The sequence below is a fragment of the Marmota flaviventris genome, chromosome 9 (assembly GCF_047511675.1).
Source record: "Marmota flaviventris isolate mMarFla1 chromosome 9, mMarFla1.hap1, whole genome shotgun sequence".
NCBI lineage: Eukaryota > Metazoa > Chordata > Mammalia > Rodentia > Sciuridae > Marmota > Marmota flaviventris.
In genome coordinates this window covers 7912438-7929973 of record NC_092506.1, presented here as the reverse complement: position 1 = coordinate 7929973, position 17536 = coordinate 7912438, and the positions used below count along the sequence as shown (strand labels likewise).

The window sequence follows — 17536 nt, the reverse complement described above, 5'->3', positions numbered from 1 at the left end:
GGAGGACTAGTACTCTGGGGCCTGCAGAGAAGGGAAGGGAAGAGAACAATCTTGCATTCTTCAGGACATAAATGGAGAAGATGAGATTCATAAAACGCTTAATTAAATAATTAGCCACCAATGATTCCTCTCAAAGCACTTCTTGGGGGGAAAGGGGTTCAAGGAAAAACTTAGCCAGAGAGGAAGAGAGCAGCAGCTGGGGTCTGAGGGCAAGAGCCTGGAGCAGACCGGGAGAGGTGTGTGGCCTTGCCCGTGCCTTACCGGTGGAGAGCTCTGCTCTGGGGTGGGAAGCTCCAGGTTCCTGGGAGGCAAGACATCCTGAAGGGTCTAAGACACTTCCAAGAAGCAAGCAGAAGCCTGCTCAGCCAAGATGGCAGCCCAGCTGGTAATACAGGGCCAGGTCCCCTCAAACACCCCAAGGCCTCTCACCTCAGGCACTAAGGAAGCCCCTTGTAGTTCAGGCAATCAGGTGAAAGGGGGCTCTATCCCCAGGAGCTCCTAGATCCCATGGGAGAGGGGGCTCTGGTGTGCCTTGGAAGGATGCACTATCCACAAACCCAGGAGGTCGATGAGGCGATAACAGGGGGCTGCTGCCTGGGTCCCAAAGAGGGAATCAGGGCTGGGGCAGCAGAAACTGTGAGACCCCCTGCTGCTTTCCAGAGCACCTACCATATTGCTCTCCACCTCCCCAGACAGGGCCAGAGTGAGACAGGACCCCAGGGCTGGGCAGGCATGAAAGAATCACCCGGTTGTCTGATAACTGACAGCTCACCCAGTCTATGGCCCAGAAAGCACCCAGGCAGACAGAGGGAGCTCACCTGGGCCCCTCCAGACACAGGTGTTCTTTCTACCTGGGGACCCTGGAGGCACAGTGGTAAAGGTTGAACCCTCAGGAGGGGCCCCACGTCTAGGGTGGAAAGCTGGCTGGGGGCGGAGAACACAGTGAGCCCCATCTCCACCCCTGTGCAGGTCACCTGCCTGGAAAGGGCTAGGCCTCAGCCGGTACAGTCTCTCCACTCCCAACACTGCAGCACTCCGGAAAATCGGCTGTTTCCATGGCAACCGTAATACCCAGGGTCCTCCCTCCCCCCTCCACTCACAAGCTGCACGTCGAATTTGGTGGGTGAGGAGGGCCAGGGGAGCTGAGATGCTGACCTTCCTCAGCACATGCGCCCGCCCTGACCAGAGGCTGAAGCCTGTTCACCCCTGGGCTGCAGGGCATTCCGGAGAGGGCAGTTTTATTGGAGTCCTTGGTCCCCTCACACCAGGAAAGGAAAGTCCATCTTCCTGCCCCCAAGCCCACCCCCTCCCGGTCTAGGGGAGAGCGGCAGACCCCTCCTCCAGGCTTTCCCGCTGGATAGCAAACAGCACAGCGCCATGGGCAGCACCACGGACAGCGCCATGGCCGGGGCCCGGCCTCCGAGGAGCCGGCACGCCGGACGCCTCTTTGGGCAGTGAGGCTGGTGGGATCAGAGGCACGTGCCACCGCCCAAGCCCCAGGCCCCACAGCAGGCACCTCCCCTGTGACTCACGCCCAGACCCCACACCCACACACAGGCCGCGACGCACCGGCAGCACACAAAGCCCCAGCGTGGAGAGGCAGACTCCAACCGAGACCGGCAGCCAGAAAGATGGCGGTAGGCGCACAAAGAAGGCCATGGCGGGCGGCGCAAGGGCAGGGGCCGGCCGGGCGCGGGAGAGGCCGCGGCGCCCGATGCCCGCGCCTCCCGGCCCGGCCTCCCCCGGGATTGATCACCCAGCTGTTCTCGCGCCGCAGCCAGTTTATTACGCTGGGCGGGCCTGTTAAAGCCTCCGGGCGTTTATTACACTGGGGGGACCAGGGCGGAGGGACACTTCTTGGGCAGAAGAGGTGAAGGATGAATGGTTTATTGGGCTGGGGCGGCAGTAATTACCCTGGGGAGACATTTCTTTCCCCAGCACCGCGGCTCCCGCCCGCGGGCGCAGAAGGCTCGGCAGGGAGGAGGCCCAGCAGAGGAGGCGGGGCCTCCACCGGTCCCGCCCCGGACAGCCGCGCTCGGAAAGCACCTCCCGCCGCTCACGCCACCGAGCAGTCCCCTGCCCTGCCCCAGCGCCCCCCCCCCCCCGCCCCAGCAGGCATGGCTGGCCTTCCAGCAGACATGGAGTCCAGGACATTCTCCCACACCTAGAACTCTGACAACCTCCAGGAAGGGTTCCGGAGTGAGAAGGGCCTAGGCTAAGGCCCCCATATGCCGCCCACGGGTGGTGCAGCCCAGTTGTTCTCACCTGCCTAGGAAATCACTAGCGGAATGGTCAGTTTGAGCCTTCAGACATTTCCGGGAGTACTACACCCCTGAAGCCCAAGACAAGAGAGTCTGGCCAGACACAAGGTCTCAAAGGCCAAGGTTGGCACTTTCTGCCCACACCCAACATAGTCTGCAGAAACTGACTGCTCCAGTAAAACACTAAGGCTGATCAGAATCCAGGAAAACACCAAGTGATCAGAATCTTCCATACAGTCCACACACACCTGCATTCTAGAAAAAAAGTCCAACTGACCATGAATAATGGTTAGTGAACCCACAACATTAATCATTCATTCCATGTAAAACCATCCCATACATTCCTGTCCCCAGGGCTAAAACTACATGTGCAGACCCCCTGTGTGCCTATGTCCCCACAGCAGTGGATGCCGTGACAGAAGCCTTTTGGAAGATCTAGACTTGTGAGAAGATAAACTGTCCTGCACAATCCAGAGAAGACCCAGACTAACGTAGGTGCTCACACCCAGTACCAGATCTTTCTGTAAAAACCTCCACAACCCAAAGGGAAGATCTTCACAAGTCCAAATCCCTGAGCTCAGCTTTCTCTTGGTTTAGAATCCCAGAACATATCCCTTCAATCCTTAACCTCATTCTTGGCCATAAACCATGCAGAATGAAATCCAAGCTAATACTCAAATCCAGAATCAAAATATATGCTGAACCCCTTTGTAAACTGGAGCAGTAAATCCAGAAGCTCTGGAAACTACAGACTCAAAACTGAGCTGGGATTGAGCCCTCCTTTCCTGGCACATGAGGGCACCAGAAATGAAGCTTGAGGATGAAAGCTCCTCAAGGATTTTGAAATAAGAATTCGGAGGGCATATGCCGGGCGCAGTGGTGCGCTCCAGCGGCTTGGGAGGTTGAGGCAGGAGGACTGCGAGTTCAAAGCCAGCCTCAGCAACTTAGCGAGGTCCTGAGCAACTCAGTGAGACCCTGTCTCTCAATAAAATATTTTAAAAGGGGTAGGGACGTGGCTCAGTGGTCAAGTGCCTCTGGATTCAATCCCTGGTGGTAAATAAATAAATATGGGGTGGTCAAGGACCAGAAGATTGTCACCTCCTCTTCACATTTTTAGGACCCAGGTACACTGGTCTTCCCTCATCCCATAGTAACATTGGGTGCAGAAGTGTCCATGGCATCTGGCAGGTGGGTAGGGGGTATTATGTAACAGGAGGGGCTGGAGCTGGGAGGGGAAATGGGAGAAAGAGGGAAGAGGAGATGAAGAAGGTGGGTCGAAGCCCAGCAGCACTCCCTGCAGGGAAGTGGAGGCGCAGAGGAGGAAAGAAGGGGCACCCCCACACAGGGGGTCTCTAGGAGCCTCTGGGCAGGAGGAAGGCTGAGCAGAGGTGGGATTTAGCCACAACAGGTGGCCTCCTTCCTTCCCTTGGACCTTTCTTGTGACCCTCCTTCTTGGCCACCCCACCTTCACAGCTGCCTGTTCTACCTGCAGCACTTTCCATGACTATCCCACTAAGCTCTTCCTTTACTTCCACATGGCCCTGGGCAGTCACTGGCCCTTTCCTTCCTCTGCCCAGAAAGAGGGTAGCCATCTCTGACACAATCTCAGTGCCAACATTCCATAGGGTCACACACACAGACACACACAGAGCTGTGCCTGTGTCCATGCAGCATCAGAAGCCAGGACAAAAAAAAAAAAAAGCCTTCTAGAAGATCTAGATTGTGAGAGGATAAAACATCATGCACAACCCAGGAAAGCCATGGCCCAAGCTCTTACGCTCGCTCTCTCCCTCTGCCCCACTCTTGCTCCTTGACTGAGCCTTGGACACTCCAGCTCCTGGGCCCTCCAGTCAGCCCATCACCCAGGGCCAACACCTCTCTCTCCTCTGCCTACCTCTTTCACCCCCTCTCCTCTTCACTCAGCGAAGCCCTTCCCCAGTGGACCTGGCTCCCTTCCTATCTTCCCCTTTATGCCTCACCTCCAGACCCGAAAGACCAAGGCCTCGGAGAGCAACACCAGCACCTGGCCTCAGAGGAGCAGAAGACAATGAAGAGGGGCAGGGTGTGGGAAGGCCAGAGTCTCGGGGAGGGAGAGGGACTTAAGATCAGGAGCAAGGTGTGTGGTGGGGACATGGAAGAAGAAATTGGGGAGCACTGCAAGGAGGAGCCCCCCCGAGGACAAAGATTAGATAAGGGACACCACCTTAGAGAATAGAGAAGAAAGGAGAGGGGTCCTCAGGAGCTGCTCTTGGGGAACTGGATGGAACAAGAGTAGAGAGAGCTACAGATGAAGAAGGAGAAGGGAAGGACCAGAAAGGGGCAGAAAGCCTGGAGACAGCAGGGCAGGAAGGACGGCAGCTGGAGGACAAGAGGAGGCAGAGGTGAGCAGGGAACAGGGAGGCAGGGGGCACAGATGGGAGGTGATGGGGGGGTAGAAGCCCAGGAAGGAACAAAAGTGAGAGAACTGATGAGGGTCCAGGCTGCCAAGGAAGGGAAGCGCAGAAATGGGAGGCCACCCTGACACAGTGAAGACTGCTGAAGGCCATGGTGGCCAAAGGTGGTTGGAAAATGGAGGTGTCAGAGTACCCAATTGGGAGGTGATGGGGACACAGAAGTGGAAGGTGAGAGTAAGGGGCACAGAGATGAGAAGTGATAGGCGTTCAGGAAGAGGTGATGAGCATACAGGGATGGGCTGGGACAGAGGTACAGAAAAGGGAAATGATGGAGGAATGAAGGTGGAAGAAAAGGTGAAAGGTGATGAGGGATGTGACATGGAGGTGAGAGGTAGAGATGGAGGTGATGAGGGTACCCCATAGAGGAACAAAGTTCAGAAGTGGGAGGTGAGGTGGAGTACAGAGGAGGGAAGTGATAAAGGAGATAGCAGGTGACAGGGACCGAGATGGGGAGAGGTGGCATACAGAGAATCTTTGGGGCCTAAGATGTGAAGTGACAAGGACCCGAGATGGGACGGGAGGAAGGGTGGAAATGAGAAGTGGGTAAGGCAGGAGCAGAGGGGATGGGACCTGAGAAGGAAGGGAAGGGCTTGGAGATGGAAGGTTGCGAGGGGCTGGGAGAAGCTGTGGTAAGTGGACAGTGACAGAGGGGTGACAGGAGAGGGGAGGGGGTCTGGGAACACAGAAGTGCTAGGGCTGCAGAGGGAGAGACGCTGGGGGTCAGAGGTGGAAGCGGAACTGAGATGAGGAAGCCGGGAGTAGACACCAGAGATGAAGGGGACAGGGATGGGCGGACATAGGACAGTGTTGGGGTTGCCTGCCCCAGAGGCAATGGAAGGCGGGTAATGGGAAAAGAAGGGAAGGTTGCTGAAGGGACAGAGGGGGACAGAGACAGATACGAAAGGCAAGGGCAGAAGCAATGGGACATGTCAGAGGCAAAGACGACAGATGGGACAGAGGCAGGTGGGAGGGGGAAGCGACAGACCAGCAATGGGAAGGTGAAAGTGAGGCAGAGGTGGAGGTAAGACAGATGGAGAGGTGACAGGGGCAGGATGGAGGTGATGAAGAGGGAGATGGAAAGGATGGAGGAACAGGCGGGGAGGCGATGGGGGGCACGCTGGAGACGGCCAACGTGGGGACAGGCGGTGCAGGTGAGGAGCGGAACCGAGCACTGAAGGGAACCGAGGGGCAGTGGAGAGCTGGAGGGGAGGGTGGGGCCGAGACCGGGGAGCCAGAGATGGGCGCCGAGGGCTGGCGGGCGCGCGGCCGGGGTGAGGCCCGCTGGGGTCTGGGCGGTGCACCCGGAGGCCGGATCGCGGCGTCACTTACCGTGCCCGCCGCGGGTGAGGAAGGGCATGCGGTTGATGGCGATGGGCACGGTGCCGTGCTTGCTGTGGAAGTGGTGGACGTGGTGGGTGGTGCTGAGGCTGGACGAGACCCGGGCCCCCTCGGCCGCCCCCAGCAGCAGCAGCAGCAGCAGCGGCAGCAGCAGCGGCGGCAGAGGTGGCGGCGGCGGCGGCGGCGGCAGGGGCCCGGCCAGGGCGGGGGGGCGGCGCGGGCACCCCCCCGGCCCGCTCCCCCCGGGGGGCATCTCGGCCCGGGGGCGGCCGCCTCACAGCCCCATGGCCGGGGGCGGGGACGCGGGGCTGCGCGGCCCCGCGCAGCCCCCCTCCGGCTCCGAGCTCCGGGAGGGGGGTGGGGGCGAAGAGAAGGAAAACCCGAGCCCGAGCCTCAGTCCGGAGCCAATGAAATCAACTGGATCCCGCCGGGGAATCCGGGGTCCGCGGAGCGGCGGTGCCAAGGTCCAGGACGCCTGGGTCCATCGCGAGGAGCTAGGGGTCTCCCCGCATGCCGGCGGGGTCGGCGCGGCGCAGGGGGCCGTCAGAGACCCGCGGGAGGGGGCATGGTGCCGGGCGGAGAGGGACGGGAGAGCGGGGGCCACGCAGGGAGGGGAAAGGGGGGAAATCCTGCGGAAAAACCGAGCAGGGCGGGGGAGGGTGCGGGCTGGAGGAGAGAAGAGGGACGGGGCCGGCTCCCCGGAAAGCGCGAGGCCGACGGAGACTCCCGGCCGCGCCGCCGCTGCCGCTGCCGCCCGGCGGAGGCCGGGGGAGAGGAGGGAGCGGCCGGGGAGGGGGGCGGGAGAACGGGGAAGGGAAGCAAATCCGGGTGAGGGGGGTGAAGGGAGAGGAGAGGAGGGGAGAGGAGAGGAGGGAGCGGGGCTGAGCAGAGGAAAGGCGCGAGCCTGCGAGATTCCGGCGGAGAGATGGAGGCAGCGGAGTGTTGCTGCAGAGGCTGCGAGGGCTGGAAGGGAGAGGGAGGGAGGGCGAGAGGGAAGGAGGGAGGAGGGGCGGGGAGGGGAGGGGGAGCGCGGGAGGAGGAGGGGGCAGGGCGGAGGGACCCGAGCGGCTCCCGATCTGCGGGCGGCGCTGGGCAGCTCCGCGGCGTGGCACCTGGCTAGCCCGCTCGGCGCTCGCCTCTCCTCTGCGCGCGCCCCGCCCCTCCCCCGCGCCCGGGCGCGCGCTCTCCACCCGCACCGCCCCCCTCCCGGAGAAGGGGCCCTGCTGAATAATTGAACAGGACTGAGGCTAGCAAGAGAGGCCGCTCTCTTCCTCCTCCTCCCCTCCCCACCCCCCACCTGGACGAGCCCCAGTAGTGCTCTCTGGTCCAGCACGGAGATGTGGCCAGAGCCACCTCTTCACGCAGCCCTCCGAACACACGTGCACGCTGGGATGTAGACGGGCTTGGATATGGAAACACCCACGTGTCCATACAGGCACCAGTGTGCGGGCAGGCACACGGTTCAGACACACATATGCCTGCATGGGCTCGTGGACACTGGCACACCAAATCATGCTCACAGAGGCATCTGCGCACACACACATACATGTTTGATAGCAGTCAATGAATGGCCAGCACATACACATACATCCCTACCCCTGGAGCTCACCCTCCAAACCAGGTCATTCATACCCTTACAATGTACCCAGAGCCCCAAGGGCTCTCAAGAGTAAGACACCACCACACATCCAGTCTGCTCCCCACCCGTCCCAAAAGGGTGCTCCCCAGCCCCTACAGAGGCTCTCCCCCACTCCTCCAACCTTTCCTGTCCTGGCTTGATGCCCCTCCCCCACTCTCAATCTCTCCCTTCACTGGGGTCTCCAGGACACCTGTCCACCGATTGTCCCACTTATCACAAAACCCTTCCTGGGCCATTTTTGTCCCAAAAGTGACTGAGGAAGCCACTTCTCCTACAGGGTACCTCTCATACTGGGGTCTGCCTCCCAAAAAAACTTTGGGGGGGTCTTTGGGAAGCATTCATCATAGCTCTTGAGGTAAGTTCAGGGAGACTCACTTCCCTCCATCTGGATATCACCTCCATATCTACCTCAACCTGCTTGGACAGGGACAGGGTGCCATGGGGAAGCAGGAGGAGGGAAAGAGGAGAGGTGGGGTAGAGGTGACCCTGAGCAGGAGCCGAAGACGTGCTGTAGCAGAGTGAGAAGTGGGCAGGAGGGAGGAGCAGATGAGGTGGGAGAGGGGAGGGCCGGGACGCTGGCTCCTGCTTATTGAGTCTGAATTTTGTTTGGGAGCAGAATTATCAACGTGAAATTTGTACACTGCCCTTGTTCCTGGGTACAGTCAGGACCTGGGACAGCTATACCCATTGCCGCTGCCACCCTGAACTCTTGCTAGATGCCAGAGCCCCGTACAGCCCCCAGCCCTTCAAAAGTAAAGAAAGAGGTCTGCAGAGGTCCCCCAGATGAGGCTTCCAGATGGTGTGTGGCCCCATGAGGAAGGAGACACGGTAGGCTGGGGCTCCCAGAGGATGTGCCTTCCTGTCCTCTGGCCCCTTCTTGTGCTCTGGAATATAGACTGACACAGCTCTGAGCAGGCAGAAAATTTATGGCCCCAAAGGGAGGGAGGGAGGAGCTGGTGTCGAGAGGAGAGGAAGGGAAACCGCCTAGAGGCCAATCAATATCGGTGAGTGGGAACTGGAGAGAGTTGGAGGGGGAGATGCTGGAGAGGGGGAGACATGGAGGGTAAAAAGGCAGAGAGAGACAGAGGTGTGCGAGAGATCAATAGAAGCTGTAGAGACTGAGCAGAGACAGGGAAGCAGAGATGTGAGGAGCCGACCCCCTGGGAGAGGCAGGAGACAGTCTCTAAGACACAGCACAAGCCCAGGGGCTTTGGGAAAGAAGTACCGCCCCCCTCTTCTCATATCCTGTTTTCAGCCTCTCCACTTTCCTGTCTTTCATCACAGAGATGTGTTCTTTCTCTCTGATCTTCTCTTTTCAGTCTTCCCAGAGCAGAATCTCCTGAGCCTTAGAGGAACAGAGGTCCCTTCCCCTCTGGGAGTAGTCCCCATGTCACAGATGGAGAGACTGAGGCAATAAATGGAGAAAGGCTGTCCTGAAGGTCGTGACTCCTAGTGTCTCCCTCACCAGACAGCTGCACACCAGGGCCAGGATGCTCAGAGGCCTGGCTCTGCCTCTCCACCTTGGTCACGTCTTCCCTCCTCCCTCTCTTCAGGCCCTGGCCCCGCTGGGCCCCCAGGGCTTCCCAGGGCTCTTATTCCCAGGGACCTCTCCACTGGGTCCCTGCCTGACCTTGTGCACACAGGTCCCCAAGAAGACCAACCACACAGAAGGCCCGAAAAGCCAGACAGAAGAGCGGCCCCAGGAGAAAAGGGGTATGGCTGGAAAGCCTTGCAAAGACCACACTCCCCAGATTCTTGTCCTGTCCTTAGGGTGGGGACAGATCTCAGAGGCACCCCAGGGCCAGTTGTAGCTCACTGGGAGGAGCAGCATGCAGGCTCCCAGGTTGTACCCACCTTGTCTTTAGCTCCACAGCTTTGCTCAGGCTATGCCGCCACACCAGTGCTTGGGGACGGTGACATTTCCCAAGATGGGCCCTGCTCCCCAGCCCCAACTCTCCCTCCCTTCCACCAGACAGGAAACCAGAGAAGTTGCTCTTCCCATCTCTGCCCAAATGTGGCACAGCTCCCTAGACCTCCGCCATCCATGATTATACCCCCTTTCTGGAAGCTTCCACTGTGTGGGAGCGAGGAGTGCTGATGAGTAGCAGCGCTTTTTGATCAGATTTCCTCCATCCCTAGCAAGAAATGGCACAACCACCATCCGCAGAACTTGAGCAGCAGGGGCAACAGAGGCAGGACACACGGTCTACCTGAGCTGGGCCTCCAATGCCCTTTGATGTGAGGCTAGGTTTCCTCCCCAGTCAAAAGGCAAGGATGGTCTCCAGCCCATGGCCTTCTCTGAAGATCAAACTGAAGAGCTTTGTCGGTGACACCAAACTATCCGTTACTATGTCTGCAGATGTGTGCCAAGCTGAGCTACCCGGAGGGGAGAGGCCTGACCACAGCATGGCAGCCAGGCCCCAAGTGCCCCTGAGCGGGTTGTCTGGAAGGCTTTGGCAGACACAGAGAACAGCAGGTCAGATGAGAGAAATCCGAGGGACAGAGTGGGGACAAAGGTCCCAGGGCTGGCCATGCCTGAGAACACCAGGAAGGTGCTGAGGGAGACATGTTTTCAAAGGGGAAGGCAAACGACCTCCTGTCAAGAGCCCCTGTCCCTGGAACAAGTAGGTTTCCCATGTGGAATTCATGAAAAGCCGGCAGTGTGGTGACCGAGGCAAGGGCACTGTGACTACCTCCACAGATCTACTGTCCCTCCCCAGGCTCCACTCCCTGTGCCTAACGTAGAGAAACACAGTTTTCTTGAGTGTGTTTGCATGTGTGAGCGTACGCCCATGCGTGAGTGTGCCTGTTTGGTCTCTCGGCATAGCTCCCCACCAAAGCCCTCTCAAGCGATGTCTGCTCAGCCCTGTGTCCCCGGCCCAGTCATTAGAGAGAGACTCCAAACCCCTCCAAAAGTCAAAGGCTGTCCTCCTCTGCCAGGTTCCAACCAGCTACCAGCCACCAACCACTGGGACTGAAAGTGCTGCTAACCCTGCCCTCTCTGGGAAAGGACCTCAGACAACATGCACATTGACAGGCAGATGCCCAGGGAGCGAAAAGAACCAAGTGAGGACACCAGGGAGTGTCCTTGTGGCTCCAGGGGACAGCCTGCAGTTGGGATTCTTGAGGGAGAAAAAAGGAATAGCAGGGCCCATGTCCAGGGAAATCAGCTGTCCCACCAGGTCAGAACCAGGAGAGGTCACCTATCAATAGATGACCCCAGAGATTCAGCCAGCAGCTCCCCCTGGGCTCCAAGGCAAGTGAGAAGAAGCAAGCGGCACAGAGCCCTCTTGGGCTCTGAGGGACCCTCCTTCCTCCCAGATGGGCAAGGGCCTGCTCCCTGCACCGCCCATCCCCCAGGCACTCACGGTCATTGCAGACGGGGCCTCCGTAGGAGGTCATGGTGCAGTCACAGGTGAAGCCATCCCATTGCTGCAGGCAGACGCCCTGGTTGGCACAGGACTCCTCGGTGCAGGTGGTGCTGGGGCCTGGAGCGGGCAGGAGGAAGGACACCCCAGCTCAGCCAAGCCCCTCCCTCCCCCAGGGGGTGCAGAGCCTCAGCTGTGCCAGGCTGAAAGGGCCCAGGTCTGACCAGGGGGATGGGGTGGGAATGGGAGGCTCGAAGACTGGCCTTGAACCACACTGAGTGCCCGGAGTGGGAGGCAAAAGGGAGGGCCAGCTATCCCCTGCCCCAGAGCTCTGGGGACAGGTTCCCACAAAGCCTAAGAAGGAAGCCACCTGCTGAGCATGGGGCACCTGCTAGCCACTCCTCTGCACTCACCATCACAGCCCCTCTCCACCTGCCCGATGCGGTGCAGGGCATCAGCGATGAGGTCTGGGAGGCGCCCGTTGAGGTCCACAGAGGCCAGGCAGCCCTGAAAGCCGTCCCGGGAAGCCACCAGCTTAGGCAGGTTGCTGAACATATTCTTGCTCAGGCCGCCAATGTACAGCTCCCCTGCGAAGGGAGTGGGGTCAGCATGCTGGCACCCAGCGCCATTTCCCTCCCAGGACACTGGCATCCTGTCTCAGGTCCTCCCAGCCCTCTAGGAGGCTCATGGTGTCCCTAACAGAGTGACGGCGACCTGCAGATACCCACCCCCCACCTCTTCCTCCTTCCTCTCCATTTTGCCATCTGTCTGCGCCCCTCCCAGAGAAACCCAGATGCTGGGAGAGTGGGGGGTGGGGGACAGCTGGAGGAACCTGATCGTGCTCTCCCACACGTTCGGTTCCAGTTCCGGCCTGTAATCAGGGCCTTTCATAGATGTGCAGCCCCATCCCCTCCACCCCCGCTCCCCCCTCCCAAGCCTCCTGTTCCCAGAACTCCTCAGGCCTCTCCCAACTTGGAGTTCTCTCCTAGGCAGTTCTAAGCCTCCCCCCTCCCCCAACCGCTAGAGCTCTGGAAAGAAGTTCTCCTTGGGGCCATCTGATCCCAAAAAGGGGCCCGGATTCCCTGGAAGCCTTGGGCAGCACATAGCAGGGCTTGGGCCCACACACTGGTCATTCTACATCCTGGCCAGGGCTGGCTGCATCACAAGCCCGCCCAAGGCTGCACTTCAGATTCTCTGTGACACATCGCCCTCTCCTGGGAGCAGAGAGAATTGTCAGCCCTGTGCCACCAGATCTGGCAGACCTGGGATCTGGCTAGGGGAGGGAATTCACTGGCTTCTGGTGCCTCCCCAAGCTCAGACAGTTTGAGTCTCATGGACATCCAGGGGTCCCTCTGGGACCTGTGCAATAAGGTAGCTCATATTGACCCCAGCGGGATTGAGCAGCCACAGGCCTCATCCCTCCTGTCCCAATGTCCAGCCTCCTAATTCATCCTCCTCTTCCCATCCTCTCAACTGCCTATCCTGGGGACAGGTAATGACCATTTCGATGACTACTGAAGAGACACTGGAGAATGTGGAACACTAGTGTGACCCAAAGTGAGCCCAGCCAATGCCCAAGATGCAGGAGCTGGGGACCCCGGGTCCTGCTGCGTGCTCTGTCCTCCGTCCCCACCCTGGAGCCGCACTTGACAGGTCAACAAGCACCCTATTCTCTCTCCAGCCTTCAACTGAGGCAGGATTCTCAGCCTTGGGGGTCCGAGAGGTCCTTGCAAGGTCTGGGCTACATACTACTCGCTCTAGAGTCAGGGCACCAGGGACCCCAGGAGACACATCTTATGACCAGGGCTATGTTGCAAGGTGGACTCGCAGGAAAGCTGAGCGGGACTTCGGCCACATATGGTCAGCCGGACATGGTGGAGGCTGAGAGGCAGGGAGTCTGGGGGTGAGGGAAGCAGCATTGCAGGAGGGGAGCCCTTGCTGGGGCCACGGGCATCTGGGCTAGGGCCAGGCCTCCTCCAGAGGCCCCAGCCCCACCTTTGAGATCGAGGTTTCGGGCGCCATTGGAGTGCTGCGTGACAGTGCGGGAGTCAATCTTGAGCGTGTGCACGTTGCCTGGGTCCCTGGACACCACCACGTTGTGCCACTGGTTGTCATTGACTGGTTTGTCTGAGTTCCCCTTCATCAAGGACGGGCCATTCCCCAGGTCAAACACGTAGTGGACGTACCTGCCCCACGGTAGGGAGGAGACACTGGGTCAGGGCGGGGCGATGCTGGGAAGGCGGGGTTCAGAGGAGCTACCGCTGGCAGGGGTCTTCCCTGGGGGCCATGGGAAGAAGGAGGGACCCCCCAGGAGGGAACCAAAGCAATGGCAAGAGGACAATATGTGAAGTCCTGTCACAGAAGGCCCCTGAGGAGTTGGTTCCTGACACAGGCTCAGGGGAGCTAGTAGATGGGGAGGTTTAGTGGGGCAGCAGGGACCCCCGGGAGCAGGGACCGAGCTGCTCTGGGGTGGGATCCTCCAAGGCTGAGGGGCTGGGCTGACTGGCGTGTGAAGAGGCTGTGGAGGAGGGGAAGATGGGGAACCCTGGTGGGGAAGGAGCTGGGGAGTCAGCACCTGGAAGGGGGGGCTTCTTCTCCATCCTGGCTGAGTAGTTGGGAACCTGAATCTCGACCTGTGGTTTGGGGACACTGGATACCCGCAGTGGTCCAGGGAGCTGTATCTGGGTCAGTAAGGGGAGAGGACCGTTTCCCTAAGCAATGCCTGGCCCCTCACCCCTTGACCAGCTCGATGACAATGAAGTCATTGCCGTTGCCCGAGTTGAAGAGGAGAAGGCCGTCGGGGGCCGTGGTCTTGAACTGGAAGAAGAGGTGCATGGAGGCGTAGGCCTGGAGCGTGGCAAGGGCCAGGTAGCTGCTGCGACTCTTGAAGGTGACGGGATCCGCCACGATGGCACGCAGGCCAAAGCGGGCGTTGAGCTCGCAGTAGGTGATGTCGCCGTCCTTGCACTGGTCCATGTAGGGCTGGCCGTTGAACACCAGCCCGCTCAAGTGCCCGATGAAGTTGGAGGGCACCACGGAGATGAACCGCCGCTCCGTCATGATGCCCGTCTCAATGTTGTGGAACTCCAGCCGCGTGTGGGCTCCTGCCATCTGTCCTGCTCGGGACAGGAGGTCGAGGTGAGGGGGACGGCCTTGGAGCACACACCACAGGATCACTTGTGAGACTGGGCCTCAGGTTCCCAGGAGCATCTCCACGTGAGGCCACACGTAAGGGACATGACCAGAGTTGCCCTCGGCCAGCACTAGTGGCAGACACAGCTCCAGGAGGAGCTGGGGGACCCATAGGTGGGTGGCCCACGGGCTTTCAGGAAATGCTGCCTGCTGGGAGTTGAAATGGCCCCTGGGGTCCAAACCCCCATAATCAACCACCCCTAAGGGGGAAGTGGCAGAGGAGCTTCACCAGAAATATACCCTGGGACCAGAAGTCCAGTCAGAGGTCTCCAAGAACCCAGCACAGGTCCCCAGAGATGTGTCCACCTACCCTCCACGGTCACGTTGTCCACAGACAGCTGCAGGCTCTTGCCACGCCGCACCACCCTCACTGTGTGCCACTCATTGTCATTGAGCTTGTGCCCCGCAAAGAGCGTCTCGGGCCCTTTACCTGCAGCACCAAGGGGGGAGTGAGCACGGCACTCAACGGGCCCACAGGCAGCTTCCCGGACCACCCCCGATGACAGCCCTACACACACCTGTGCACTGTGCACACACACGACCCACGGCACAGAGCCATCGCGCACACACCCGTGCACACAAGTTCACACACTCCTGGCCTCACCACATCCCCAGAGTGCACGCGCACACAGAGCTTTCACACTCAGATGCACTCGGCCACTTGGGGCGATTTCAGAGGGTGCCATTCGCATAGAAGAGGAGGTGAATGGTGCCCCTGGAGTTACCCCGACACCCCGCACTCTGAGGCTCAGACCTACAATCAACAGTTTCCAGACTCTGAGGACCTGCCATGCGTGTCACCAGCAGCTAAATTTCCGTGTATGAGCACAAGGCCTGACACTTCCAAAAAGCCACACAGCCTGACCACACACCCCAATGGAAATGGCTCCCACAGCTCGTCATCCACCCTGATGCCCAGCTCCCCCATCTGCAGGGGGACCCAGGGGGACCCTTCTGCCTGGTGAACTCTACACACCGGGACATGTGGCCACATGTGCAGCAGGTAAGAGCCAGCACAGCCAGAGGGGGGTGCTCTGTTTCTTAGGAATTATGACCATTTATTCAAGGCCAAGATTATCTGCTCCCCAAGTCTAAGATTAAACGTACTCATCTTTCAAATGTAGCTGGATTGTGCAGCATTCCCAGGTCATCCCTGGGCCCCTGGTGCTCACTCCTGCTGAGGCTGAGCATGCTGACATTAAAGGATCTCTGGTCCTCACACAGCATGTGACACACACATTCAGCAAGGGACCAGGAGCACACAGTCTCTCTTCCTGTGCCTTCCATGCACACATGCTCCCTCAGTGACCTCATCTCAGAGCACACAGCCCAATCACACCAGCCTCCTGTCCACCCTTGCTGGCAACTCTCACTGCCACCTTCGAAAGAGCCCCTATTTGGCAGGATTACGCCCTTCAGGGAACACAGGCCACGTGTTGGGCTGAACTCTAAGGCCCTGGGTGCTCCTGGCTGGCCCTCACCTTCTTTCCCGTGTGCCTCGCCTGCCCCCTTGTGGCCATCGCTGGAGATGCAGCAGCATATCCCCAGCGCTCCAGCTCCTTTGCGCCTGTAGGATGGGGGAGCTCCCAGAGGCAGGTGCCACCTGGGCCTCTGTTTCCACCTCCTCCCCACACTCCTGTAGACTTCCCTTTCCCATAACCTACCGAGCACCCTGACCATGGACCCTTTGCCAACTGTCCCTGGTCCACTTCATTCTGCCTGTTCTGCCCTCTGGAACCCCCTGCGCTCGGCCCCCAGGCCTGCTCCCCACCCCTCACCCATGCCAGCATCCACACAAGCCAGCGATGCAGAATTCGCCTCCCCGCCCTTCCTCCCTCCCTAAGTCCCAGTGTCCAGCATCCCAGCCCCTTGGGTCTCTGCAGGAGAGGGAAGCCACTTACTGGGTGCGCAGCCGACGCGCAGGCAGTCTGGGGGGGCCATGGGGCGGGCAGAGGGGGAGGGGAGACAAAAAGGCAGAACAAGGTTTTTTTTTTTTTACATCCTTCACAGGGAGGGGTATCTGCGGGCAGGGGTTCCCCCCGGGGCCACTTTCCGGGGACCACGCGTGCCCAGGTGCCCTTTTCCCCTCCTCAGTTGAACCCCAGTCCCTCCTGCCCCCAAGAGGGCTCCAACCCTCCCCAGAGCTGGGAGGCAGGGCAGTCAGGTGATGGGAAGAGGGCTTGTGTCCCCTTCTTGGAGGGGCCCAGGCCTCTCGTGCCTGAGGGAGACGGGCACCTTGGGAATCCCAGTCGTACAGGGGATCGCCAGGGGCTGAGGGCTTGACCAGCCCCACATCTCCCCAGCCTCTGGGAGGGAGATGGGTGGGGAGGGCCAAGGTCCCTGCACCCCCTGCTCTGGAACGACTCCCTGCTCAGAGCCCAGGCGTGACAGCACGGCTTGTGCTCTAAGCTCAACGGAGGGGTCTGCCCCAGGGCCCCCTTCCCCAGGCCATGTACCTCCCAAAGCCCCAGGGGCTGGCACCGCCCCTACAGGAACCTTCCTTCTCCCCACCCCATCCTAGCAGAGACTGGCTGCCACTAGGGATCGGGGTGCTCCTCACCCTGAAGAACTAGTACTTCATGTCTTCCTAGGGAGGGGCTCGAGGCCACACAGTCCAAAATCTGACCTCTCTTAGGAAAAAGCAAGTCAGGGCCAAGCAGACACCGTAAACAAAGCCCCTGCCTCTGCCCAGCCCTGCACTGCTGTGCCCTGATTTCGAGAATGGAAGGGGCCCTCGTAGTTGGCAAGGCCACAGAACCTGCAACCAGGGCCCCAGATCCTCTGGCCATCCCCCTGGTTGGGCACATGGCCCACAAGGTGGAAAAGCCAGCCCTGGCAGAAGGACAGAGCTCCAGGTCCTATGAAGTCCAGGTCTTAGGCCCTTAGGTTGCCTGTCCTGCTTTGTGAGACCCAGACCCCTCTTGGCCTGAGGGAGCTGCTGGCCAGAGCACAGAAAGCCCTGCGCCTCGAGGCCAGGGAGCCGGGTCTTCGCCTCATCCTCACACTAACTCACTGTGATCTCGGGCAAAGGGGTTCCCTCTGAGCCTCGGCTTCCCTTCCTGTGAGCTAGGGCTGGGACGGGAAGATCTGCAGCAGGGATCAGGTGACAGCCCTCGCCTTGCAGGGAGCCCTCAATGAACAGCAATGTCCTGGCCTCCCTCCTGTCGCTCCTCCGAAGAAAGGCCCTGCCCACATACCCCATGGTCAGGATGCCCCTGGCATCCCCTGGGCCCCTGAAGGTTCCTGCAGTGGAGGTAATCAGATGGCCCCTGTGGCCCTGGGGGT

General features: G+C 59.9%; 1 protein-coding gene across 13 annotated transcripts in view; it reads right to left on the bottom strand.

Annotated features, from left to right (window-relative positions):
• The window catches only part of Nrxn2 (neurexin 2), a 96125-nt gene that overhangs the window by 28305 nt on the left and 50284 nt on the right, over positions 1-17536 (bottom strand). For 8 of the 13 annotated variants that reach the window (XM_027944038.3, XM_027944043.2, XM_027944039.3 and 5 more), the window contains 6 exons: positions 16153-16179; positions 14562-14690; positions 13794-14175; positions 13055-13245; positions 11473-11646; positions 11060-11179 (listed from right to left, as the gene is read on the bottom strand). In XM_027944038.3, coding sequence (XP_027799839.1) covers positions 11060-11179; positions 11473-11646; positions 13055-13245; positions 13794-14175; positions 14562-14690; positions 16153-16179 — 1023 coding nt within the window. The remainder of the gene's footprint in view (positions 1-11059; positions 11180-11472; positions 11647-13054; positions 13246-13793; positions 14176-14561; positions 14691-16152; positions 16180-17536) is intronic. The other 5 variants (XM_027944040.3, XM_027944044.2, XM_034636906.2 and 2 more) reach the window with 2 other exon arrangements.